This window comes from Pholis gunnellus, assembly GCF_910591455.1.
Source record: "Pholis gunnellus genome assembly, chromosome: 20".
In the NCBI taxonomy this organism is placed as follows: Eukaryota; Metazoa; Chordata; class Actinopteri; order Perciformes; family Pholidae; genus Pholis; species Pholis gunnellus.
The window spans coordinates 15,806,971-15,831,876 of NC_136547.1; the positions used below are offsets into that span (position 1 = coordinate 15,806,971).

Consider the following 24,906-nt stretch of genomic DNA (forward strand, 5'->3'; position numbering starts at 1 on the left):
GGAAAAAAGCAATCTATATATATAGCATGTTTCCAAGTGCCAAGAAGTGTTACCAATATTGGGAAAAAGGAGAGGCTCTACATGCTTGAAGTAAAGAATCTTGAAGTATTTCCATTTATAAACTACCTCTTACATCTTATCCTCTCTTCCCTCCAAAACTTTTCCATTTTACATGCGTAAACAGTCTGCATTTCAAGAAAAGTTTCACTGCATTTTTGTTACATGACTGCTGGTTTCTTAGAAGAGTAATTTAGGGCTGCCCAGTTGCACAGAATTTAATGTTGTTTACAAGATCTGGTTCGTACAAAGTATTTATTTTTGGGGCAATTTTAAATGAGACATGTAGAATAAAGTGATTTTGAAATTCATTATTCCTGAAGGAAGTGTTTGTCACACCTGATTTGTTCATTGACTATTGGAAACTTGAAAATCCAGCAATAGGTTGTGTTTTTGCAAGTTTCAAGCTATAATAAAGAGTGTATTTTAGATGATTTTTCAAAGAAAACATTCCTTTCAAACCTGCCGGCGGGTTGTGGGGTTGAGATGGTTGTCAATGAAATGTCTGTCTAGTCTCGACATTAAATTCAAACAGCGAGGGCCAGGACTGAGAAGTCGATGGGTGGATGAGGAAAAGAAAGAATTATTACTGATTTATCACAGAACTGCATCAAGTCAAGTCCTACTGCTACTTGGATATCTCTGCCTCTCAGAATAAACAACACATCATTTCTTTGCCTGCTCGTAGAAACGAGAGCCAAAGTCAAACTTAATGTCCCTGCATATGTTTTGTAGCCTTTGTAACAGAACAAAACCGTTTACTCTTCAATCCTGAAACTTGACAAGACGAGAATAAGCTCCATCACAATAAGTGAAGATCCACCAAGATACGTAAGAGGTTCACAAGTTAAGGAAACTTCAATAGCCCATTCACACACTCTCTTATGAAGCTCATGCAATCTTTATTTTGCTCTGAAACTTTCTTTTAAATCTTCTTTGGTTGAAATTGAATGAATACTGCAAGATATAAAGAAGATCTAAGAAAGAATGACGTAAATGAGAGTCAAGATGTTCCAACTTGGGCTCCATCATTGATGTGATGGCGCTACAATTCATACACAAATCTGCGCTACAGCCTCTTCAGTTGATCAAACTTGATACGATTAAAGGCGCTGAGTTTTGCAAACAGCAAAAATAAAGTCAATACTAAACTCTATGAAGAGATGCACTATTTTATTGGAAAAAATACAAAAGCAAACACTATTGGTAACAAAGGATTCATTGCTTTTTTCCCTGGGTAATAGGGTTTTGAAATTTATTTATTAATCATAACAAAACAAATTCATTACTCTCATCACAGTATAAAAAAAAACATCTTGCTTCATTCCAACAATGGGATCTTTACCCAAACTAATATCCCGTATCTGGCTTAGTGATCGTCTGTCAAGTTTATTTTTCATTAAAAACTATTTAAGAAATACGGTCGAGCGCACATTTCTGTGTGCGTCTCACTGCATTAGAGTGTGCATGCTGCATTTTGTCATTGTATACACACATTTCAATGTGTGAAAGCCTGCTTATATTTGATGTTATGCGAAGCATCAATTTTGGCTGGTTGATATCACTTAGAGATTTAATTTGTGTAAATAGTGTTTAGCGACGCCTTGGTCCCTGGACGAGACAGATGAAGACAGGGCAAAGCATCCACTGTCATAACACATGTTGCTATTTTCTCCATTGTTGGATACCTCCATTAGGCAATAATTACACCCATTACAAAAGACACGTACACTTAGGTTTCTTTCAGAGCTACGTGGATGAGGGGGTGGGAGTAGAGTGAGATGTTTTTGCATGTAAGTGTGATTTTTTTATCTATATATGTGTGTATATCATTATTTACGAGGGTGGTTCGGTGTGGATGGATATGGCTGCGTCTATGTGTTTGATTGCCTAATTTGCAGATAGTTCATATTCATTCTTCAGGTTTCTTTCCTTTTTTTCCAGGATGCATTTAGAGCTTTTAGGATTGTGTTTTAGCTACGTTTGCGTACCGTATCTGTGCACATCATGCTGGTGCTTGTTCCTTTGCATGTGTGTGTGTGTCAATGAGGATTTTAGCAATGCGGCATCACACTGAGGCTGCAGAAGCAGCTATTGATCGACTGTACTGAAATTGTTTTTAGTAAAGAAAATAAAAGGTCAATTCCTTAGCCTTTAGGTGCTGGTAAATTGATTCTGAAGGTGACGTAGGGTGGGTGAGGTGTGTGAGTTGAAAAAAAGAGATTGTGTGTCCGTGGATTTGGATTCGAGTGCATCTGCATGTCTGGCTGCCAGTGTTTCAGAGCACCACTAGTCTTATTAAAGGGTTTGGAAAGTTCCAAAGGGACTTCCCTCCAAAATTGCTTTTGAGAGACAAACCTGAGACTTTGGGGCTAATTGAACTTTACTGCCACTATAGATACTACTCAATAAAAGGCACAGTTTAGGGACAGAGAGTGCAGCAAGCTTTATCATGCCGACCATCAGTGTGAAACTGGTTAGTTAAAGCAGTATTTCTTGAAAGCCACTGCAGGACAATGCAAAACAGCCTGAGCTATTACGACTACAACTCAGAAGAAGGTATTCACTTTTTTATGGCTTTTATCATCAAAATTACAATCATTTCCTTCTCTACTACACTGATCTGAATCAAATACAACACACACACACACACACACACACACACACACACACAGATACAAACCTCGGCTTTGATCTTGTTGTCTCCGAAGCAGAGATGCTGTAGGTAGGCTGCAGCATTGGATTGCACCGATGGGAACTGGTGCTGTAACATCTGGATAACCTCTGGCAGCTCCGGATCTCTCCACCCGAACTCTCTGCAGAGAGAGAGAGACAGACAGACACTTTGATTCCTGCAGCACTTTAACAAAGCATCTCACCAAAACACCGGAGATTACCTGAAAGTAGTCCAATAAAATCACAGACTCCTTTCCCCAACATGCCCAGAGCTACACGTATTCACACGCTCACTTACATGGTTACATAGTGTACAGAGAGAGACAGACGTATAGATAAAAAGGCGGAACATGAAGGAGAGAGAGATTGAAATGGAAAAATCCACTTTGTTTCATTTTCAACCAAAGAGCTCTCCTCTTATGGGAGAGAGCTTTACAAGATAAGCATACATTGGGAAAAAAACGATACAAATCATACACTGGATGCCCAATTGGGCAAAACATTGTCATTCCCACCCACCACAGGCAGCGGAATGAGAGCAAGTGGAGATGACGACAGCATCCATGAACACTTTTACAAATAAATAGAGAAAAATCAGGCTCAAATGGTATTTACACACAACTCAAGGGGAATTTGGGTTTCCTTGAAAAACAACACCGTGAGTCTTTTACAGTCTTTCCACTCTATGGCTAGGTGATTTGATATGAAGTGAGTTCATAAAAGCTTTATATTGGGGTATTTAAGATACGCCAAGTAGCCAAGTGTGACATACAAAAGCATAGTTTGACTGGCAACTGCATATTGCAGTGATGACTATAGAATGTTTTGAACATGGTGCTTGGCAAACAACAACATCCTATAGATTACCACGCTGAAGAGCAACCTGAAAGCCGTCTGAATGACCTTGATGTAGTGAAACACACTGCAAGCAAGTTAAATAAATGTTAAGAGTTGAGCCCCCACAAGTCCCAAAATGGTTTTGAGTAAACTTAGAAAATGATGTAAAAAGTTTTGAAGAATTGCACAGCGCAGCATTACTGCTGTCTGCAGTGTGAGTGGTGTGAGTTATGTTCTATACTTTCTACCATTAGGAATTTACACTCCTATGAGCACACTGGACAAAGTGAAATAAATGTTTTGTCCCTTGGTAATACCCAGGAAATGGTCTACTTTATTGTATTATCCCCTGCTGATAATTGTTTTGCTACGGTCCCCCAAATGAGAAAATTATGACTGTGCGAGAAAGTGTGTGTACACGCGTGCAAGAGTGTGTGTCCGCAATCTACTGTAATATTTTCTCCAATAACCACTCTGTGAGCTGTTTCTCTGTTACTTCCTCACTCTCCTTCCCCCTCTCTGCCTCTTTATCGCAACGCTTTCAGAAAACTGTCGACTCTCAACATGATCCGAAGAAAACCTGCGTTGAAATTTTGCCGCTCCCATCGATTGTGGTGCTCGAGGATCGATTTTGTTGTTTCTGCCGTCATGCTCGCTGTTCTCTGCCAAAATGCGGCTCAATGTATAATCACCCATGGAGCTATCGTTGATTCATTTTGCCTCCTAGCTCAGCCTACCCAAACATGAAAATGTGGTAAATACGGGACAATTGCAGAGTTCAAATTGATGGGGTGGGGGATTGCGAGTGCGACTGAAGTTTTTTTGCAGGAGAAAATGAAGCCTCGACACCGCACTCTCATCTCTGTCAGATGAAGTAAATGCGGCCTATGAAACATCTGTGAAAAGCAGAGTGTTCACGGGGAGTAAACGTGGCCCTTAAAGATAACGCAAGCGCCAGCGTGGACGGCTCTTTATCTGCCGAATGATAAGTGTTCATTCAGCCAGAAAGCAGGACTGAAGGAGGGAGGTAGAGGAGAGATAGAGAGAGAGAGGGAGGAAGAGGGAGGGATTCCCAAGGCATTTAGGGGATTTAGGAGGAGAGACCCTCAAACAACACCCTTTAAATCACACAGCCAGATACCATCAGGCCAGTCTGTTTGTTTATGTGTGTGCGTGTGTGTGCGTATGTGTGTGTGTGTGTGTGAGTGTGTGGTAAGATTAAGATAGGATCATGATGTGTGTTTATGTGGACACAATTGCCCCAGTGCCGTTCATCTCTGTGTGAGTTTGTGTCCATCAGTGTGTGTGTGTGTGTGCACAAGTGATTTCATATTCATCCTTGTCTGCGCTTCAGAGTACATATGTATCTGATTTTACTGTGCGTGTGTGTGTGTGTGTGTGTGTGTGTGTGTGTGTGTGTCATCAATCCCCTGCAGCCTCCCAGCTCTGTCAGTGTGGTTAATAGAAAGCAGAGTGATCTGCTGATAAGATAAGCATCATGGCTCGCCATTAATTAAAAACCCCTGGTAGGGAGAGAGAGAGACGGTGTGAGAGGAACAGAGCAGGGGAGAGAAAGAGGGAGACGGAGTGAAACACAGAGGGAGAATGACAATGAGGATGCAGAATTGAGGGGAAAAAACAGAGTGTTCGAAGGCAACTGTGGGTACAACGGGCAAGAGGAAGCCGGTAGGAGATGGAAAAATGAAAAAAAGGCATAGAGAAAGACGAAAACAACCCTCAGATGAGATGCCAGTCATGTCAACACAGGTGCTAATGAGAGCTACAGCCCTGGTAGACGCTCCACAAGGCGACAAGTCAATGACGTGAAACAGCGGGATGCAAAATGTGACAGAAGAGTGGAACACATGAAAATGTAAGGATTATCAAAGGATTTCTTTTTTTTTCATATCGCTCTCTTTTCATGTCCAGGCCTCATGAGGCAGCTCAACGTCGATCTGAAATCCCAACATGCCCACTGATACATGTATACATACATGTACACATACACAGTGATAAGCAAAGCTCATTTACTCTTAAAAACACTAATTGGATACACACACACACAGAGTGGTGATGTTTGCTTTCGATGATTTGGATTCCTCTGGAGAGGGAAGCTGAATCTTGAGGGAGACATAAGTGAAAGCATTACATCTTCCCTCTGTTGCACCATTCATTGTCATGTTCCCCGTATCCCTGAACTCTGACGAATGAAATGGAAAAGTGTGGAAGGATGACTTATGTAATAGAGGATGTGTTAAATAATGCCCAAACAAATGATGAGTGCCTTTGGGTTATGACGTTTAGTAACTGGTGTCCATGAAGAGTCAAACTGCACATAAAGGCAGCTGAGTAGAATGGCCTAGTATACAGTCACTATGAACTATGCATTTATACCTGTCCCCGGATATACAAAACATTAAAGCAACATACGATTAAACACACAACACACACACACACACACACACACTATGTGAACGAGCAAATGGGCAGCTGGGTGACATTCCCTAAAGATAAGAACTGATTTAGGAGTTATGACATGTCAAATCTGCGTGGTCTCTGACATCTGCTGGTGAAAAGCAAGGTGCTGAACTGATCATCTGCTACTGGTTGGTATACATGCATTTCAGATTTATTTTAGGCCTTCACACAGACTTAGGTTTGTTGTTTTGAAGAGGCTTCCGTCCTACTTTAGCCTCTGGTATTAAAACATAATGGGGAGATGTGTGAAATTTGAGTGTGCTGTAAACAGCTTCACCGCTTTTCCTGCAATACTGAAATGCATTCGCCATGACACCGGTTACCACAGGTGTTGTAAGACAAACCAGGACTGAAAGCTTATTTTGGTTTTAATAAGGTCAAGACCATCAGTAAGATATGACATCAAATCATAATAATTCAAACAATAACCTGTTCCAGCAACAACCTTTGCAAATTCAAAAATGCATAACTGTCGTGCTGCATTTATTTGATGTAATTCACTATCTTCACAACAGCGTAATATGCGGTGCATGATCGGAAACACAGGGGAACATGATTTGTGTCTCCGAGCCCAAATCACATCCATCAGCAGGGACCACAATGCATCTGGAGTGACAGCTCCACACAGGAAGCCTGTCCCGCTGGCCTTAATCTGATTGGACAAGGCCTGTCATGTCTGGTAACTGATTGGATGGTCAGCAATGGACGGACTGGCAGTGTGCATACCAAAGCAGATGCTAATTAGGACTTGAACATCAATCTTCATCACTGTGTTGGGATGGAGGGGGGCAGAGAGAGAGAGAGAGAGAGAGAGAGAGAGAGAGAGAGAGAGAGAGAGAGAGAGAGAGAGAGAGAGAGAGAGAGGGCAAGTGTGGGAGGGAGAGAGCAAAAAAAGCAGGAAAAACACAAGAAAGAGAAAATGCAATTTAAGTAATTTACTGCATTGGTGATCAAATTCTCGTGCTACTTGAGAGGAGCTGAATACGAGTTTGATTAGGACAGAGTAGCAAATAGCAAAAAAGTAGCAAAAAACACACTTTTCAAATATTGCCTATTAAATCATTTTAGCAGTCCATGCTCACCTTTTTCCTAAGCCTTCTCTTTCTTTTTTTATCTCTCTCTATGTGCATCCTCTCTTTTCCTCCTACTACACATTTTCTACCGTATCTTTTTGTATTTCCTCCCCATGGATGCCAATAATCTAAGGGAATTGCAAATGAATGTGTCCATGCGTCCACAGTATGTGTTAGTGTGGTTTGGATGAAAAGTACATCTTGGACTTCTTTAAACAGGACTGTAAGTTGGGTGTGCTTCTCTATTCACATGTGTATGCATGTGTGTGTGTGTGTGTGTGTGAATCCTTCAGTATGCATCTTCAGGTGGAGTGCTTTAGTCAAGGTAACGTCAATACAAAGAAGAGACTTCAGCAATTTCACCAATAAACAGCAGCCAGAATCAGGTACAGGTGAAGATGCACAAGCATCGACTCAAAGTGCAGTGCCGGGTCTCTTTAATTAAAACTTAATTAAGATGCTATCTAGGAAAATAGCCAAGTCTCTTGATGTGTCCTTCTGACAGAGCTTGTAAGATAAGTTGAAGTTTCTCTTTGGCACATAAAACAGGGCGGTGGGATTCATCTCAAGTACAGAAGGTGGTGCTGGTAGACATGGGCAAGGATTAAAGATGTATCTAAAGATATTTCTTTTTTTACCTCACAACCTACTGCTTCACAGTCGAAGTTAATTTATTGATTTATTCAAACAAAAACAGTATCACACTTGCCATAATATATTAGTTTCTTGTCTTGTCTCGATCCAATATGTTTTCGTAAGATATCATATGAACCATATGAGGATACGTTGTCATATAACAACTGCCATAACATAATCGTAAAAACTACCCTTGAATTCACAATTCTATGTCAAGATTGATACCATTGACTTTATGCTACTGATTTATATAAGTATAAAACATGGCAGCCCACTTTTTGCTGAGACCTGACCTGAAGCAGATGAAGAGCAGAATATGCTTCCTCAGTCACTGTAAATGTGTCGATTTTGTGCATCACATAAAGCTTTATGCAGATACAATATTATTGATGTATCCACACAAAATCATTATGGGTACTAGCTTTAACTTGTGTACAAAACTGAGACGCATAAGCAGCCCACCATGGCTTTAGGAGCAGTTGCGTATGCAGAGCAACTACAAACAACTTGACAAATGACTGCAATATCATTTCTGTGTTATCTTGGCTGAATGGCCTTTAGCAATATCGCATGTTCTGCACATGCTCTTCTCTCTGTGTGGAGCTCTGTTGCAGCTGGAAGAACTGAACACAAATCCACGCAACAGTAAAGGGGATCAGTGAAAGGTGGGGGAAGAGAGAGGGGGATGCTCCTAATAGTTCGGCAGACAAATGGATAGATAGAGATGAGTGGATGGACCCTGGGATGAAACCAATCCAGAAATAAACAAAAAAAATATTGGTGGTGATTCAGCTGCAATGAAAACATCCCATCTTCTGTCACCTTCCTCCTCCTCCTTACCGACCGCTCCCTAGTTACTGATGGACAAATTGAAATGACTCTGGTAATCAAAGATCACCTCTCTCCATGGATGTAGAAAAGTGAGCTGGTAGTATTAGTATTAGTGCAAAGGAGAGAAATGATGAATGGAATAGAATGGATGGAGGAAGAGCCGTCTCGTCATCTCTACAGAGCCTCACAGTATACCGCGGTGTTAAAATTGCCGTTTGCCTTTTGCTTATTTACAGTATTGAAAATGCGAGGGTTTGCTTCAATTAGCACATCCATGAAACCAAACAGTCTGCGTTGATGATCACAGAACATTATTTTAAAAGCTCACAGATGATGTTATTTTTTATTTAGTAGTTCATTTAACACACTATAGTACTTTGAACTCGAACATGTATTTTGTTATTTAATTCTGCTTTCATTCCTCTATGATTCATTGTAAATTATAATAATAATGGTTTTACCAGAAAATGTCATACCATCACTTTAGTATGAGAGCCCACAAATAACTATCTCCTTCTTCTTTACCTCCTTTTGTCTGCATGTAGCACCATCCCTGTTTCCCTTTATTTGCCTCCTTCTCTTTCCTAGACGAGTCTGGAGTTTTTTTTGTTTTTTTTTTATCGGAAGACCACGCAGCAACCACACAGACGATGAGAAAATCAATACGCTTTCTCTATGGCTGGGAGTAGGAGGCTCAGGAGGTTGAATTAAAGCGAACAAAGGACGGAGGGAGAAGAATGATACTGACTAACATGAATGGGGACCGAGACAGAGATGATGGTGGGAAAAGAGCTGGTGATACAATGTACTGTATGTCAAGAGCAACCTAAGAGACAACTCGAGCAATTCTAATTTAAATATTATTATGTTATATACTATTATATATTACACATCCTATTTTTTACAATCATCATTATAGTATATTGTATAGTGCATGCTTGTCCATTTTATGTACAGAACAAAGTAGAAAAAGTAAAAAAAACTTGTTGCATTCATCAACGTGAAAGGCTAAATTATTCAAGCCTGATTGGCAAAAGAATCATGGTCCTTCACCGAGTACCAAAAAATAGCCCAAAAATGTATTTGATGAGGTAAAAAATGTCTTTATCTTTATCTGCTTTCTAGTTCTTCAAGCAGGGAAATCTTTTTTCTTAATAGCATGATTTTCAAGTAGGAAAGTGCACTTCATCTACAATTCCTGTACAAGTCCTAGGATGGTAGGAGGAGTGATTATGCATGAGGTGTCAAATCCGAATGAGACTTCACTCTCACTTTTTTATCTTTGAATGTTCATTTGGATCTGTTCTGTTCTTTCACCGTAACGCTGTCCATTGAACTGATCTACTGCCCACGTACTCTTTTCTTATAGCACTTTATGAATGTTGCCTTTTTCTACTCTTTACCCCGTTTCATAATTTCCTCTGGATAAGTGTGTCTACTTGAAAATGCAGAAAAATGTCATTTAGGAGTGGTTTCTTTTGTAAGAGGCTGGCTTCAGTGGGGCTGCTGAAGGGGAGCATTAGTGTGCAGGGCCATGGAGCGATTTGCCGGGGTAAGGAAAACACAAACGTCGCCACTAGTCCTTGCAATTAGCTGAACGCACAGAATCGGAGGCCAAATCGAACATGGCATTAAGCTGACAGACAGGTGTTCCTTTAGATACACACCCAGTCAAAGGGTCTGCGCACACGCACATTCACAGCGCATTGAATATATACACGAGCTGCAGTTAAGCAAAGGTGCGTGCACTCACATGCACATACAATGATTCAACATTCAATAATACATACCCACACAAGCGCAAACTCTTGCATATTGCATATGCACTGAAGGCACACAAACACGCACTGCAAACGTGCAAATAAACACATATTCACACCGCTATTATCCCACCTTTGCTGATCGGTAATTTTCAGCCCGGTGGCACTATTCCCTCGTTACACGGTGCAATTACTGGATGTTTACAAAGCCAAACAATAGGCCAGTGAAACATACACTCAGTCAAACATTCATTAAACAGGCCAATAGAAACTGAGGTGACTTGGACCATTACTATGTATCACTTGCTCCCTCATTAAGATCGAGCTGTGTATTCTACTGTATCCAAAGCAGGAATAAGGCACAATCTGATTTCTCTAAGAACATCTCTACAATCCCAAAAACAATTTGGTTGTCGTGCCATGGAGTATAGTAAAACCCCATAGTTTTGCATTACTGTGTATCCCTATAAGGAGGTCTGTTCATTATCAAAACAGTTTAAGTTTGGAGGGTTGTTGGCTGATAATGGTTGGTTTTCCTTACTCTCCTATTTGGATCAATCATCTACACATCAAGGAAAAGTAGAAGATAAGTGGACCTCATTAGGGAACTCTAGCATTAACTCCACTGTTCCACAAAGATGGTCCTGATGACGACATGTGATGTAAAGTTTTACTAGAAAGAATTTGTATTAATAGTACTAATTTAACAATCCTGACCGACAAAAGGTTTTTTTATTTTTTCTCTTACCCCCGTCAAAGATCCAAGCAGCACCAGTGAAGATTTGGTGTGTGAAGCACAGTTTTGTACCCCGATTTTAAGATGTGACACGGGCCCTTTATAGACTGGGGTGGGTTTTTGCACGGATTGATGAAAGAACTGACATCAGTGAGCCACAAATCAGCAGAATGCACTGCAATGGTGTCCGAAGTAAGATACAAGACTGCGAAGAGCCACTCAAACTTCAGCAATGATACAACACAAGTGAACAAATCGACCAATCAAACCCCCATCCACTACACTCAGCCAATCATAGTGCAGGCAGAAGATTAAGCTGTTGGATGAAGGAGAGCCTGCTGAAAAATTACTGTCCCATTGTCTCTTGATTTGCTAGCTGAGATGCAATCATGTCAGTCTGCTCCGGCCTCTGAACGACAAATTGGAAAGGTGAGCTATTTTTACTGTGATGTTGCTAATGATGATGCTAGCCTGTGCTATGTGTGTGTGTGTGTGTGTGTGTGTGTGTGTGTGCATGACCAACAAGTATGCCTCATCCCTGATGAAGGTGCCACAAACTGTCAGTTTGTGTGTCTGTCTGCATCACACAAGCACAAATTATCCAGAATTATTCTGCCATGTGAATATCACACTGATAAGGTCAAGATGGATATTGGCACGGTCGACAGCTTTATATATATGTGTGTGTGTGTGTGTGTGTGTGTAACACATTCATCTACTGTCAGACTCACTTTTCAGAGGCAGACATTTAGTATTGAGGTCAAGGACCTGCCCTGACATTAAACAACAGAGATGAAAACATGTACACACTCAAAAGCACGACACACAAACACTTTCTTTCTCTTCCTCGGGTTGTATTTTTATTTCCTCTCTCTCTCACACACACACACACACACACACACACACACACACACACACACACACACACACACACACACAGACAAACACACGTACACACCTGTGAATCCTTCATACTGGCCGCACAAACTAGGAGTAAATTCAGTACAGCACTGAGGCTCCCCACCTCGCAAAAACATTTTGGTCACACACACCTTGTTTTTATTTATTTCCCTCTCCCCTTGGAGTGGACGCCACGGCGACAAGCTGCAAAGCTCGAATAAAAGCAGCGGATGGTTAAAAGATGAGGTTAAGACAGAAAGCTGTGTGAGGGACACTGACATTTCCAGTGTGCTGAGTGTGTAATGGGCCCTAAACTCTAGGCAACATCAACACACACCAACAGAACACACACAAACACACACTAGCAGATGTCAACTGTCTGAACCATGATTGCTTTGTTCCTGCCATTACCAACACAGTTTTCATGTACTATGTGTGTGTGTGTGTGTGTGTTTGTCACCTCGATAATGGAAATTGGGTTTCTCCTTAACAGGATGTTTAAAAAACCAGGTTATTGCAGAAAACAACCCGGTTATTTAAGTGCATGTAAATACACCGGCTCACTCCCTTTGAGTGTGTCTTAATGGCTTCTTTTGTTGTGTCACCTCTAAAGTGAACTTTGATGGGTATTATTGAGTTTTTTTTTAAAATACTTATGATTTAACGTTTTGGTTCTCTAACAAGAACAAATTAAGAAAAATAACTTCACAGAGAGGCTCTGGTTTAAGTCCCATGGAGCTGTGGTCGGCCCACTCAGTAATATATGCATGTCGACAGCTATTAAAGCAGCCAGGAGCAGCATTTTCCCCTTTGCACCTTGAAATAATCCCTATACATTTTTACTAACAAAATCCAGAGTCCAAGGTCTGCTGTTGCAAACGTTTCCAAACAATTAGTTTAAAGAACGGGTAGCTGTGCAGCTCTTATATATCTAATCCAAAATGGCTCCATAATTCAGTTTGATTTGCCTCTGCCCAGACATTACAGGGTAATTATGAACTTAGCTTACATGTCACCTTGATGTGACTAAACTCTCCGTGGGCACTGTGTGAGTGCGGGTGTGGGCATATTCATATATTGCAATTGCCTTGTGTGCAGCGTGTTTGGTTTGTGTGTGTGTGTCAGAGAGATAGTGTAATAAGCGAGGTGACGCAAGAGGGAAGACAAACTAATAAACCAGTGATTAGCTCACGCACCTGCTATTCTCATCAGATCAGACTGGGGTAATAATACAGCACAGAGAAGTGGTAGCAGTACTGTATTTGCTAAAAGCCCATAAGGGCGCTGACAATGAAGATGACGACATTTAGGGTAAGAAGATGGCAGCGATGAAATATGAATATGACAACAAAACATGAGGAATGATGGAGGCAGTGACAAACACGATGTGATCACGACATCTCATGCATCTGAGATTTATAGTCGCAATGATTGTGACGTTGTTCAGGCATTGGAGCACTAGATATGACTACTTCTACTATGTAAGTGCAGGACACAAAGCAGATGATGATAATAGGGATTAGAATGATTGGAATGACTCTGGTGAGGTACCTCCGATGATTATATTGACGGTGGGGAATGTGGTGTCAGACAGAAATGGCCAGTTGCATTTAAAGATTTTTGAAATGGTTCACGTGAAAACGCGTGTGCTTAAGCACTCACACACATAAAAGCAACCTTCAAAAGCGGATTAAGTGCGACTAAAAGCAGTCATCCACTCGAAGGATCGGAGGGGATGGAGGAAAGAGAGGAATAGAGACATTACATGCTGAATCGCCAAACATGGCTCATGCAGTACGACGGAGTGCAGACTATATTCACACTGGGTTCACTCGGCATAAAGTGAAATGAAATACTTCCCAGCGCTATGTACCCAACTATACAAACACCGGCTCCCTCCTTAGGGGGATGTAGGTGAAGGCTATGGCGGTGTATTTTCCACCTTTTCTAATCAGTTTGATCTGAGGTTTGGGTGGATTTGCTGCCTTATATTCACTGAGCAACCTTTCAATGACACAGACGACTGCATTCTCCAAAGTGGTATCATTTGGTGAGAGGAATTATATTTTAAACATGTTCACCCATCCTTGTTAAATGATTGCTGCCATGAAAGTAAAACCCATGACGGAATTGGAGTGAAATTATTACAGAGCAATACCTGTTTGACAGCTCTGTGACAGAAAACAATGAACCAAAAATATTTTTCTGAATGTACTTTCACCGAGAACACTGAGGTTTACTGTATATCTTCTAATATACCTTGGCTAATACTCTACGCTTAGGTTGCATTTACACTGGCAGCATGGCAATTGAACCAATTAGTACTCCTACTCCTTAGAAAGACAGTTCATTCTGACAGTATCAAGTGCAACATGGCACAGAACTGGCAGAAAGATTTGCCCACAATATTGATCCATCCTGAAGTGAATATGAGGTCTGTGGTTCACGAGATGCAGGTCCAGGCAGCAAATTGCATTCCAACACTGCAAAATCAGTGAAGTGATTCAGGCAAATGCACAAAAGGTACGAAATGTACATCGGGGAAAAGCCAACACGATCCCACGTGGCACATGGTGCACATTACAGCACGGGCCAATGCCCAGAGAAACACACACACACACACACACATGTACACAACACACACCTTTACTAAGAGGGGTACGACTACACCAACAACCTTGTCTGATGCCTCATAGCATCTATTCTTCAATTCGCCATTCTCTCTCTCTCTCTCTCTCTCTCTCTCTCTCTCTCTCTCCTTTTCCTGTTTTCCCTCGATATCTCTATCTTTCACTCTCTCCCTGCCATCATGTGTCTGGCTGACAGGGTGACCTTCATTGATATTATGAGGTGAAAGCACATGCACGGGTGCAAAACAGAAATGCACACGCAGATGCAAACATACACAAAGGACTACTGTCAGCACGGTGAGTAGAGCCTTAGGGATCACCTCAAACCCTGAAGCAAAAAAGGGGTAGAAAGATTGATAGAGGGGGAGAGAGCTAGAAGGAAAGAGAGAACGTGTGGGAGAGAGTGGAAGGGATTCAAAAAAGAGGAGAAGAATAGAGGAGAACTGTGTGTTTAGAGAGAAAACACAGCAGGTGCAGGATGAATGCCTACACCTCCCAACCCATCATCACTGTCGCCCCTTCTCTACCTGCAGAAGTGTGATGGAGAGATGGAGAGAAACGGAGCGATGGATGCATGATAGAGGAGTGTTTCTACATTGAGTCAACATCCTGAGGATGCATGAGAGTTATTCCGTCATGACTCTGCAGAACACAAGTGTGTGTGTGTGTGTGTGGGGGGGGGGGTCTATGATCAAAACAGGAGAGTTTCCAGGGATGAGAATAAATAATGTACACTACACTATTTTCACGGTGGATAGCTGTTTCTCCACATAGTCAGTAACTATTTGGGGGAGTCTGTGGGCATGAATGTTTTTCCAGAAAGGCCCTAATCCACACTCACACAATCTGATCTGGTGGACAGTGAGCAGCCCTGCTTAAGCAGTTGAGGGGTTAAGGGCCTTCCTCAAGGGCACTACAGTGGTGCGTGCGTGGTCAGGAGGGAGGTTCAAGTGCCGTTTCACCTCACCTATCCAGACTTTTCTTGACAGTCTGGGGATCGAAGCGATGACCTTCCAGTCACAAGCCTGTGATCTCGCAAGTTTAAATGCAGCTTATGGAGTTTTTCTTACAACATGTCTTTTGCCCCTCTCCATTCCACTACAGTATTGACAGTAACTCTGCCATTTAAAGGGCCTCACTGGAGAATTTAAGTGTCAACATGTTATTGGAGTATCTGAGCCAAGAAGCAAAGTGGAATCTCACGGCGCGCAAAAAGAGAGCAGTAACTTACAACAACAGCATGTCGCTGATAAAAAGTGAGCATACTTTGCTGTGACTTGTGAAAAAATAGCATGCTAATCCTCCCTAGCCCAGATGCTGCTGCTGTTTTTATCCTTATGTAGAGTTTGCAACACAAGTGTGAGTCAGTCACCTATATTTAGCATGTCAAGGAGAAAGTAGAAAAAGATGAAATATAATATTGGTTTGAGCTTCTGTGCGCATATGTATGTGTGAGTTGGTATGTAAGTGTTGTATATTAGGAAACGCACTTCCACAGGGATGTATTTTGAGATTATTGTACCACGCAAGCGCTTTTGCACCTCTGCAGCTGGCGGATGCCGACATGGCAGCTTGGCTAAATGTGATCGCCTAAGAAAGTACTCTCATCATAATTTAAAATGATGTAACTTTCACTTTTGTTTGCCTTTGCAGAAGTTACCTTTTTATTTATGAAACTTGTTTCTTTTCTTCACTTTTCTTATGTCAAACTGCTTTCTTATTCTTCCCCTCTTTATTTCTGTTCTCTTAATTTGAGCTGTATTTAAGTTCACTGGACATAACTCAGTCCCCATGAGTACAATAACAAGCATTCCAAAGGTCAACATTCCTCTCCTGGACATGAGATATACAAGTCACTGACCTTAACATCTGCAGCCCCATGGAAGAGTGAGCCTGGCGCAAAGATAGCAGTGGCATGCAAGATGTACAACTGCTTGACATTAATGCCTGTGGTGGATGTTAATAAAAGAGGTAATTAAAGAGAAGATACATTTCTCTGAGTGCAAGGTCGATAGTTCATGCGAGACTTCGCTGAAGTTCAAGGGGAAATAAAACTTAGTAGCTCTGTCCCATGAGGGTAGTTATAGTGATAGCACTGTGCTACACATGTAACTGAGTTCTGTTAGGTGTAGCCTATACTCACACTGAGTGGTACCCGGAGATCCACGTAGAGAAGCTGGAGTATGGACTCATCATACAGATAAAGTGCTGAGAAACATCTTTGTTCTGAAGCCAAAAAGAAATGCTTTGAAAAGTTCTTAAGCACACAAATCAACAAGACCTTTATTCTCCCTCAATAATAACAAACATGTTGAAATACTCTACAATGAATTAATACCGTAATAGTATTACTTATTGTAAAAACACGTAAAAGAAATACTTTAAATTTCGATTTGTTTCAAATCAAATTTTTTTTTTATAAGTACATAAATACATGTTAAGATGAAGATTATCAGTGTATCAATCTGTTAACATTGATATTTATGGTAATATTTGTGCTCCCAGTGTACCATTCAGTCAGTAGATGGAGTACGGTTAAGCAGGGTTGCTCTCAAGTGTGTGCTAGAGGAGAGGCGAGGTGAAGTGAGGCGTGAGGAGGAGAGAAGATATACTGTAGTTCTGCTGGTGTGACATTTTCCCATAATCCCTCCCAAATGCCGCCAGTGTCATGAGACAGAGCAGCAGGGAGGAGGTGGGAGGAGGAGATGGAAAGCATCTATCGCCATACTTTTGGGTGTGAAGCGGCTTAAAAAAAAAAATCATGTATCAACCTATTTTCATCCCCTATAGATCAGCTCTAGCACTGAATAGGTGCATTTCCATGTGTGTGCCTGTTCCCGTGTATGTGTGTGTGTGAAAAGGCTTGATGGATGTTAATCGAAGAAATGTTCGTGGCAGTAATTACCATAAAAAACAATAATGCAATGATTGAATCAAAAGATGACAGATGACAGATTCATTAACAGCTGCACGCATCAGCGTGCACACACACACACACACACACACTGAGGACATGTCCTTCAACCACTGAAACTGTGAAAGCAGCAATTAATTCCATGCTTTCTATTCTGATTTCTCTCTGCCTGACAGCCGAATATCCTCTAATTGTTAGCCTTTACCTCTGCGTATGTTTGATTTATGTGCCACTTGTTTCCATGTACCTACATGGCTGAATGTTAATGTTGGTACAAGTGTGTCTCTGTTGTCTGTTTCAACCCCCTAATTCACATGTATCTGTCTGTATCACTTTGGTCTATCCTTCAATCCCCAAGGCCCTCAGATTTAGGATGAAGCTTACCGTAGCAGTGAAGAAGAGACGCCGGGTTGTTATCATCCCAAGGTCACACACAAACACACACACACACACACACACACACACACACACACACACCCATGCACACGTGCACAAACAGATAGGCCACCCCAGAAAAGGAAAATAACTACAATGGGCAATTTACCCAGAACAGGCAGGGATGATGGCCAGGGCACAGATGCACACACACACACACACACACACACACACACACACACACACACACACACACACACACACACAGCTGTGCCTCAGGGCCAAGGTTCTGGCAATGCATCATTACCCTCCCTTGGAGGTGATTCCATATCCCAGCATGCATTTCTCATGTGGAGAGGAAATTACCCCTGGGCCGTGCTGAGAGCCAATAGAGTGTGTCCTCTCTCCTCTATCTGTCTCTCTCGCTTCCTTCCTCCCTCTTTCTTTAAATCCCCCGATCCCTCTGTGACTGTGCCTCTCACACCCCTACTGCCCCCCCCCCCCTCCCTTGCTCTCGCTCCCAGAGTCATCCAGTTACAAACCCATTGTTTCATCTTTCTTTATCTTCCTCTCATTGCCACTTCATTTGTTTCTCTCCTTTTTTTTCTGTTTCATGATCGAACACAGATTAATAACAAAGGACAAAAAGGACTGACTGGTACCCTCCATTTCTCTTTTAGTCAAGCAGTTGATCTTGGTGAGGTTAAACTCTTAAAATCAGAGTTCCCCCTCTAAGAACCTTAGGTATCCCCTCGGAAGGTATCTTCCGGAGTGTATCTTTCAATAACTCTGTTTCGTTAACTAAAGATTCATATGCAAGCAACATAAATGAATAAATACTAATATCCACGATTAACAAAACAAGAGATTATTTTTTAATCTGAGTCACCAGGAAGCTGCTACATACACGTTTTTTAATTTGTATTTAATGTCCCATAATATGCTCATGAAAAATGCTAATTTTCAAAAGAAACGCAGTGAGGATCCATTGCCACAGCAATGTGCAATCCTCTGGTCTGGTTACATTATTTGAAATGTACCTGTCAAAGGACATCCTCAATCAGCAATGTATTCTTCTACAGTCCCATATAAGAATAGCAAACACGACATGTTTTGTATTTTATTGTATGTTTTGCTCTGTATTATATTTAACTCGTAACATTTTATGAATGAAATGTTTGTATAGCTTTATCTACTTTGCTAGAGTGACCCTGCGTAGTCACAGGTCAGAAATAGTCCATGCTTGTTAGGGTGCACTATGTGTAGTTAGAACAAGTAGTACAAGCAGCAGCAGCAGCACAGTGTAACAGTAGTAGAAAGGCTCACACTTGATCCCTCTCCATGGTGCTGAAACTTTACAATCCCAATGGAGCTTTGAGTCTCTGTCCATGGTGCTGAAGCATTCTCTCTCCCCACAAGCACACATTGGATTAAATGTACACAAATGGCTGCATTTCAACAATATTTCCCTTTTTATTCTTACCATGGCATCTTTTCATTACTTTTCCCTAAATTCTATCGATCAGAATATACCAATATAAGCCAGAATATGGCATGACAAAATTAAACAACCTAAATGTTTGTATGTATCGAGTACACTTAATGGGCCACACACTAATTATCTGTCTCTCATGCTTATTAGCATGCTTGCTGTGGAAAACCACAGAACATGCATGAAATGTTGTTGAAACATCAAACTGGGCAGCTCACTGACTATGTAAATGTAGCAATCTGAAACATCGTTTTAAAAATATTACTACCTTTGAAACACTAACCCCCAACATTATAGGAAAGTGAGAATGCCAAAAGCACAATTGTCTTAATTGAAAGCACTGTCTATGTAAAGAAACAGCGGTGAAAATATTTGTGGAAGGAGCAATCCAGAGAAGAAGCATAACATGAATGCAAGATGAAGGTAGTGTGTGTTACAAACAAACTGCCCATCAAGAGCACCACTGAACACGGAGAACACCATTACATTCAGACTGCTGGACCTGTTCAACTGCCACAGCTTAGAACACGGCACAGCAGAGAACTACTCCACTTGAAGCCAAAGAAACATTATCTGTGTCCAGTTTACACAATAGAAATCCCCAGGTGCATCGTACGGTAAACGGTGTACTGCTGAGGTGCGTGTGCCTTACTTCCACTTAAGTGAGTGAGGGATTTCCTGTCTGAATATAATCCTATGGTCAAGACCTATCACCCAGGCGCACACACACACACACACACACACACAGGCTGCCAGTGCCTTGATTTCCATCTAAAGTAGGTGGCCCATCTGTAGAGTCATACATAAACCATATGTATCCAACACACAGAGCAATGCACTTGTGCAAGCAGACAGCAGTTTACAAGAGGGGAATGCAAGCCGCTACGTTTCTCATTCGCACACACGTGCACACAGATAAACATAAACACAAGTGCCCAACTGACATCAGGCGTAATCACCAAATCTCTCTGTGCCTCTTGAGGAGATGCACATACATGGACATGTTATCGTCCTATAGACTGTGTGACACCTGGGGAATGCAATGCATCAGTTCTATGCTGTCACAGATGAATGCTAGACATATACACGTGCATGCAAATACACACACACACACACACACACACACACAGACACAGCGTCTCCACCGCCCTGCCTTTGTCACAGCCTTCGACGCACAAACACACACACACTCGTCCCATTCACACGCTCACACACGCTCAAACACTCCTACAAACAGAGTCACCGCTGACCATAGCAGATTGTCCATAAATAGAGCGATGTGTTTGGGCTATGAGCCAACAAACACAGTCATTAAATAGCGAGCGTTGACAATGACATGTCACACCAGATGACATCATATCAACTGTAAATAGCAATTTCATGTCAGCAGCTCTATTGCATCTAACACATAACGGGGGCACAGGGGGTATTTATTTCTTCAAACATCACTAGAACTACGACCACTATTGCTTAGGGGGAATACATGTTGGACTTGTGGAGATGGTGCGAGTTTGATTTAAATGAGGGGAGTTTGATTTATCTTTACTCTCGTAGGGTTGTGTCTACGTTTCAGGCTGAGTGAGTGTTTGGTGAGATAAGACAAGCAATCCTCATTTCTGCAACGCTGGATTCTCGTCACTGCAAAAACCTGTTCATGATGTGTTTCGCTTTCTAACTGGCTTCCTAACCTCCTAGTGCAAGCTTTGTAACAATAACCAACCTACCTCCTTGGTCCCGTCCTCCCTAAGCTAATGTTCATCTCTCTGTCTCTCCCGTCCTTACTCTCAAACGCCTACTATGCCCATGCATCGATCCCTCAAGGTACGTCTCCCTTATTCCCGAAACAAATGTCTCTCTGTGCTTTCTCCCCTCACTTAACATTCTCCTAATCCTCTTTATTTGTTCCTTTTTCTTTTCCTTCATTATTGTTTTTTGCTTTCCCGTCACACACTCCCTACTTCTATTGGTTCCATGTGCTCAACATTTTCTTCTTCATCTTGCTCCCTACATTGTTTCTTAAGATTCAATTTAAGAAGGAAACTCCGTGGGGGTAAGAATCTCTTTTCGCAAAGTGAGCTTAAAGGAAAACACCTATCTACATTATGCTCTAACTCTCTCCTTACTCAATCTTGCCCATTCTTTCTCCTATACATTCACCTTTCTCCATCCTGATATTCATCTATCATCCTCCATTTGTTCTACATAATCCCCCTCATCCCTTTATTTCCCACCCTCTTCTCTTCCTGTGCCTCCTTTCTCCCCTCCTTCCCTCCTCTTCTGCTGTGTTCATTTACCTCGCTTCCTTTGACTTCATCTTCACAACTCCCTCCACCCCTCCCTTTATCTATCTTATCTCCCTCTCTTCACTCCCATCCATTAGCAGTTATTGAGTTTTCCCTTTGTGTTGCTGTCATCACCTCTGCTCTACCGTGCTCACTCTTCTGCAACTGTAATGGCCCCTAACCGTGTTACTAGCTGCCATGCGGACACACGCACGCACGCACGCACACACACACACACACACACACACACACACACACACGTTAGGCAAAGAGTGTGCTGCTGAGTTATGAAAAAATACAGTCTTCTCACAAACACATGCTGCGCACTTACGCAGACATTAAAACACACAGAGCCATCACCTCTGCCCTCACTCAGGGTGTTCTTTGTATCTGATTGATGCTAACTCATTTCACACTTCATGTAAGCTCAGCTAAGTCCAATTATAGCAAGAGAGAGAGAGAGTGAAGCTCGAGTAGGAGGCTATTTAACCTTATGACATAGATACATGTAACACATAGTTTAAATGCAATGATATTAAGAATAGAGGATTATATCCAGCTATCTATATATATCTATATCTATATATCTATCTATGTCTATATCTACATCTATATATATATATATATATATATATATATTAGAAGAAAATGTGAAAGGTCCTCTCGAGACCCACTGGTTAAGTTTGTCCGTTCTGGGCTACTGTAGAAACAGAAGAGCTATTGTAACTCAATGGGAACTTTCTGGTGAAATAAAAGAATAAAAACATGACGGACTCCACGAAGAGTCCGATATTGACTGATACTGAGGCATTTAAGCACATTTAGGTGTACATGTGAATTGTCCCTTTCAAGTTGTAGTCAGAACAATGTGGCAATTTGTTTTATAGGGATACAGTTTTGGGGACTGGAATACAAACATGCAGAGTTGCTATTAAATCCACTCATTAAAACATTTTCTTTTTTTATGCACTTTGGCTACCTGTTGTTGTAAATGACCCCGCCCTCCCCTGACTCCAGCTAGTAAAGTCTAAACTGTTAAATAGTCATGAATAACTTTGTAACTTTTAATTAAATAAGGTTTTATTGAACTCTGCGGGGAACATGCAACACACAAAGGCGCTCTCGGAATATTGGGACCAAGCACAAAATGGGTTTGGGACTAGGTTTTAATATTTACATTGTCTAAAATACATGACTCTGCAAAATGCGAAGCTCGAACCAGGATCTGCATTGTATGCAGAGCCTCAGTTTTAAAAGTTAACACAGTAATGAAAAATAGCTAAACTTGAACCTGCTGTGACTACAGTTGCTCTAATGTAAATAGCATTCACATAGTTTACTCTCCACCCATTGTTTGTCAGTTCTAGATGAAAATATACAACAAAGGGTTGCGTTGGTGTGTTTTCAGAACATCAATCATTTCTCCATTTAAGATAAATTATATATTTAAAAGGTTTTGGCACAGAACGCACCAGGGGGGTGTGATGTAAATGTTAGCTATAGAAAGCCCCGCAGGTATATTACATCAATATTAGACTGTTACAGACTGCTGTTATCCATATTGTGGTGAACCAGAAACAAATGAAAAGGTTGATAAAACTCCATAGAAGTTATGTGCAATGCAAAAACAGTGAGACTAAACTAGAGCACTTAACGTTTAAATGTGTTCACTGCCTTTGTTCAATCAGCTTAGACAGTAAAGGTAGCAACGATTTAAAAGCTGTCATCCACATTGTAGAGTAATGAATGGCAGCAAAGCCTTGCGTCTCTTCCTCACAACGTGTCTTTGATAAACTTATTTCTATCTTAAATTGGAAATGTTTTTAGTTGTTGTTGTGCTTTTGTCACAAATCTGGCTGGTGTATTGTAGATACACCCTGCAGAAAACAAAACATATTACTCCTTTGCCTCTTGCTGAATTCAGATACGAGTTTCTGTGTATACAAGCATCACAGTACAGGAGACAAACAACAGTGCGAACACCAAAAGGCTTCACAGACGTGTTGTGAATATGAAGGGATACTATTTTTCACTATGAGGGGACAACATTAGAGATAACATGTGTTTGTGTGAAACGAGAAGACCGTCTTGAGCCAGTCAATCAGATTACATTATTAATAAACCATCATGCCCTAATTATCAGATCCTTTATACAACTTCACAAGACTGAAGAATCTTGAGGAGGATTGTATGTTCATCTGACTGTGCGCATGTCATTCAGCCACTCTCTCTCTTCCTTTGCTATTGTTTGAAATAATTCTCTTTCCCATCCTCTCTCTCTCTCTCTCTTATTCTGTCTTTCATCTCTTTCTCAGTCTTTCTCACCCGTTCTCTCTCTCTCTCTCTCTCTCTTGCTCACTCTCTCTCTCTCCTTCTCCTGTGATTGATAGCTGCTGCTGAGACTTGATCCACTCACGTCTCACTCAGTCCCTCTCGCTCTGTAATTAAAGGAATTATATATCAAGAGTCCTGTGAAATATATATAAATGAAGTAGGGAGAGTGAGCTTTGCTTAATTGCCGAGAGAAGAGGATGGAAGTGATCACAGCCCAGTAGGACTCTTTTAAACACAACGTGACACTGAGGGAGGCGAAATGTAGCTTCTAAAGCAACCGGTGTGTGACACTCTATTACATTATTTTTTTTTTTTCCATTGCGAAGGGGGCTGATATAGAAAAAAATAAGTCGTGTCGCTGAGCAAAAACAAGTTGACCATGGCTCAATTGTTGACGCAATGTGACATCCGCCACCACACTGAGTGGGCAAGCGCATGTTCCAGGCACATTTGTTTTGTCTGGGAAACATGGTAATTCTGCTGTTTACCTCACGCCAGTCTAGAAGGCGGATAAATTGTGGTTGACAAACAATCATGAACTTTTGAGAGTTGTAATATTCTTCCTCATAGTTTTGTAAATCGCTGTGCAGTGTTTTGGTATCTGATAAGCTTCCAAACTCATGAATCTATGAGTCAAACCAGCCTTTCTGGATTGTATTTCATTCTAACAACCAGTACCTGAAGCAACACGGACTCATCCACACAGCCCCCGACATGATTTTAATGCAGTGCTGTGTTCAGCCTGATCTAAGGGAGAGCCTGGAAAGAAACTGGTGGAGTGTGGAGTTGGGTGAATACTGTAGTATCTGTAGCTGCAATTGCTATCACAAAGGTTATTCTCATGCATACTGTATATCGATACACAGATGAGTATAGTATACCCCTTCTGTACCTG

The 24,906-nt window shown here is 41.4% G+C and overlaps 1 protein-coding gene across 1 annotated transcript in view; it reads right to left on the reverse strand.

Moving 5' to 3' along the window:
• Nucleotides 1-24,906, reverse strand: part of ctnnd2a (catenin (cadherin-associated protein), delta 2a) — a gene marked incomplete at its 3' end in the record, with an annotated part of 228,686 nt that overhangs the window by 69,256 nt on the left and 134,524 nt on the right. The window contains exon 15 of the mRNA XM_079181443.1: nt 2,741-2,873. Coding sequence (XP_079037569.1) covers nt 2,741-2,873 — 133 coding nt within the window. The remainder of the gene's footprint in view (nt 1-2,740; nt 2,874-24,906) is intronic.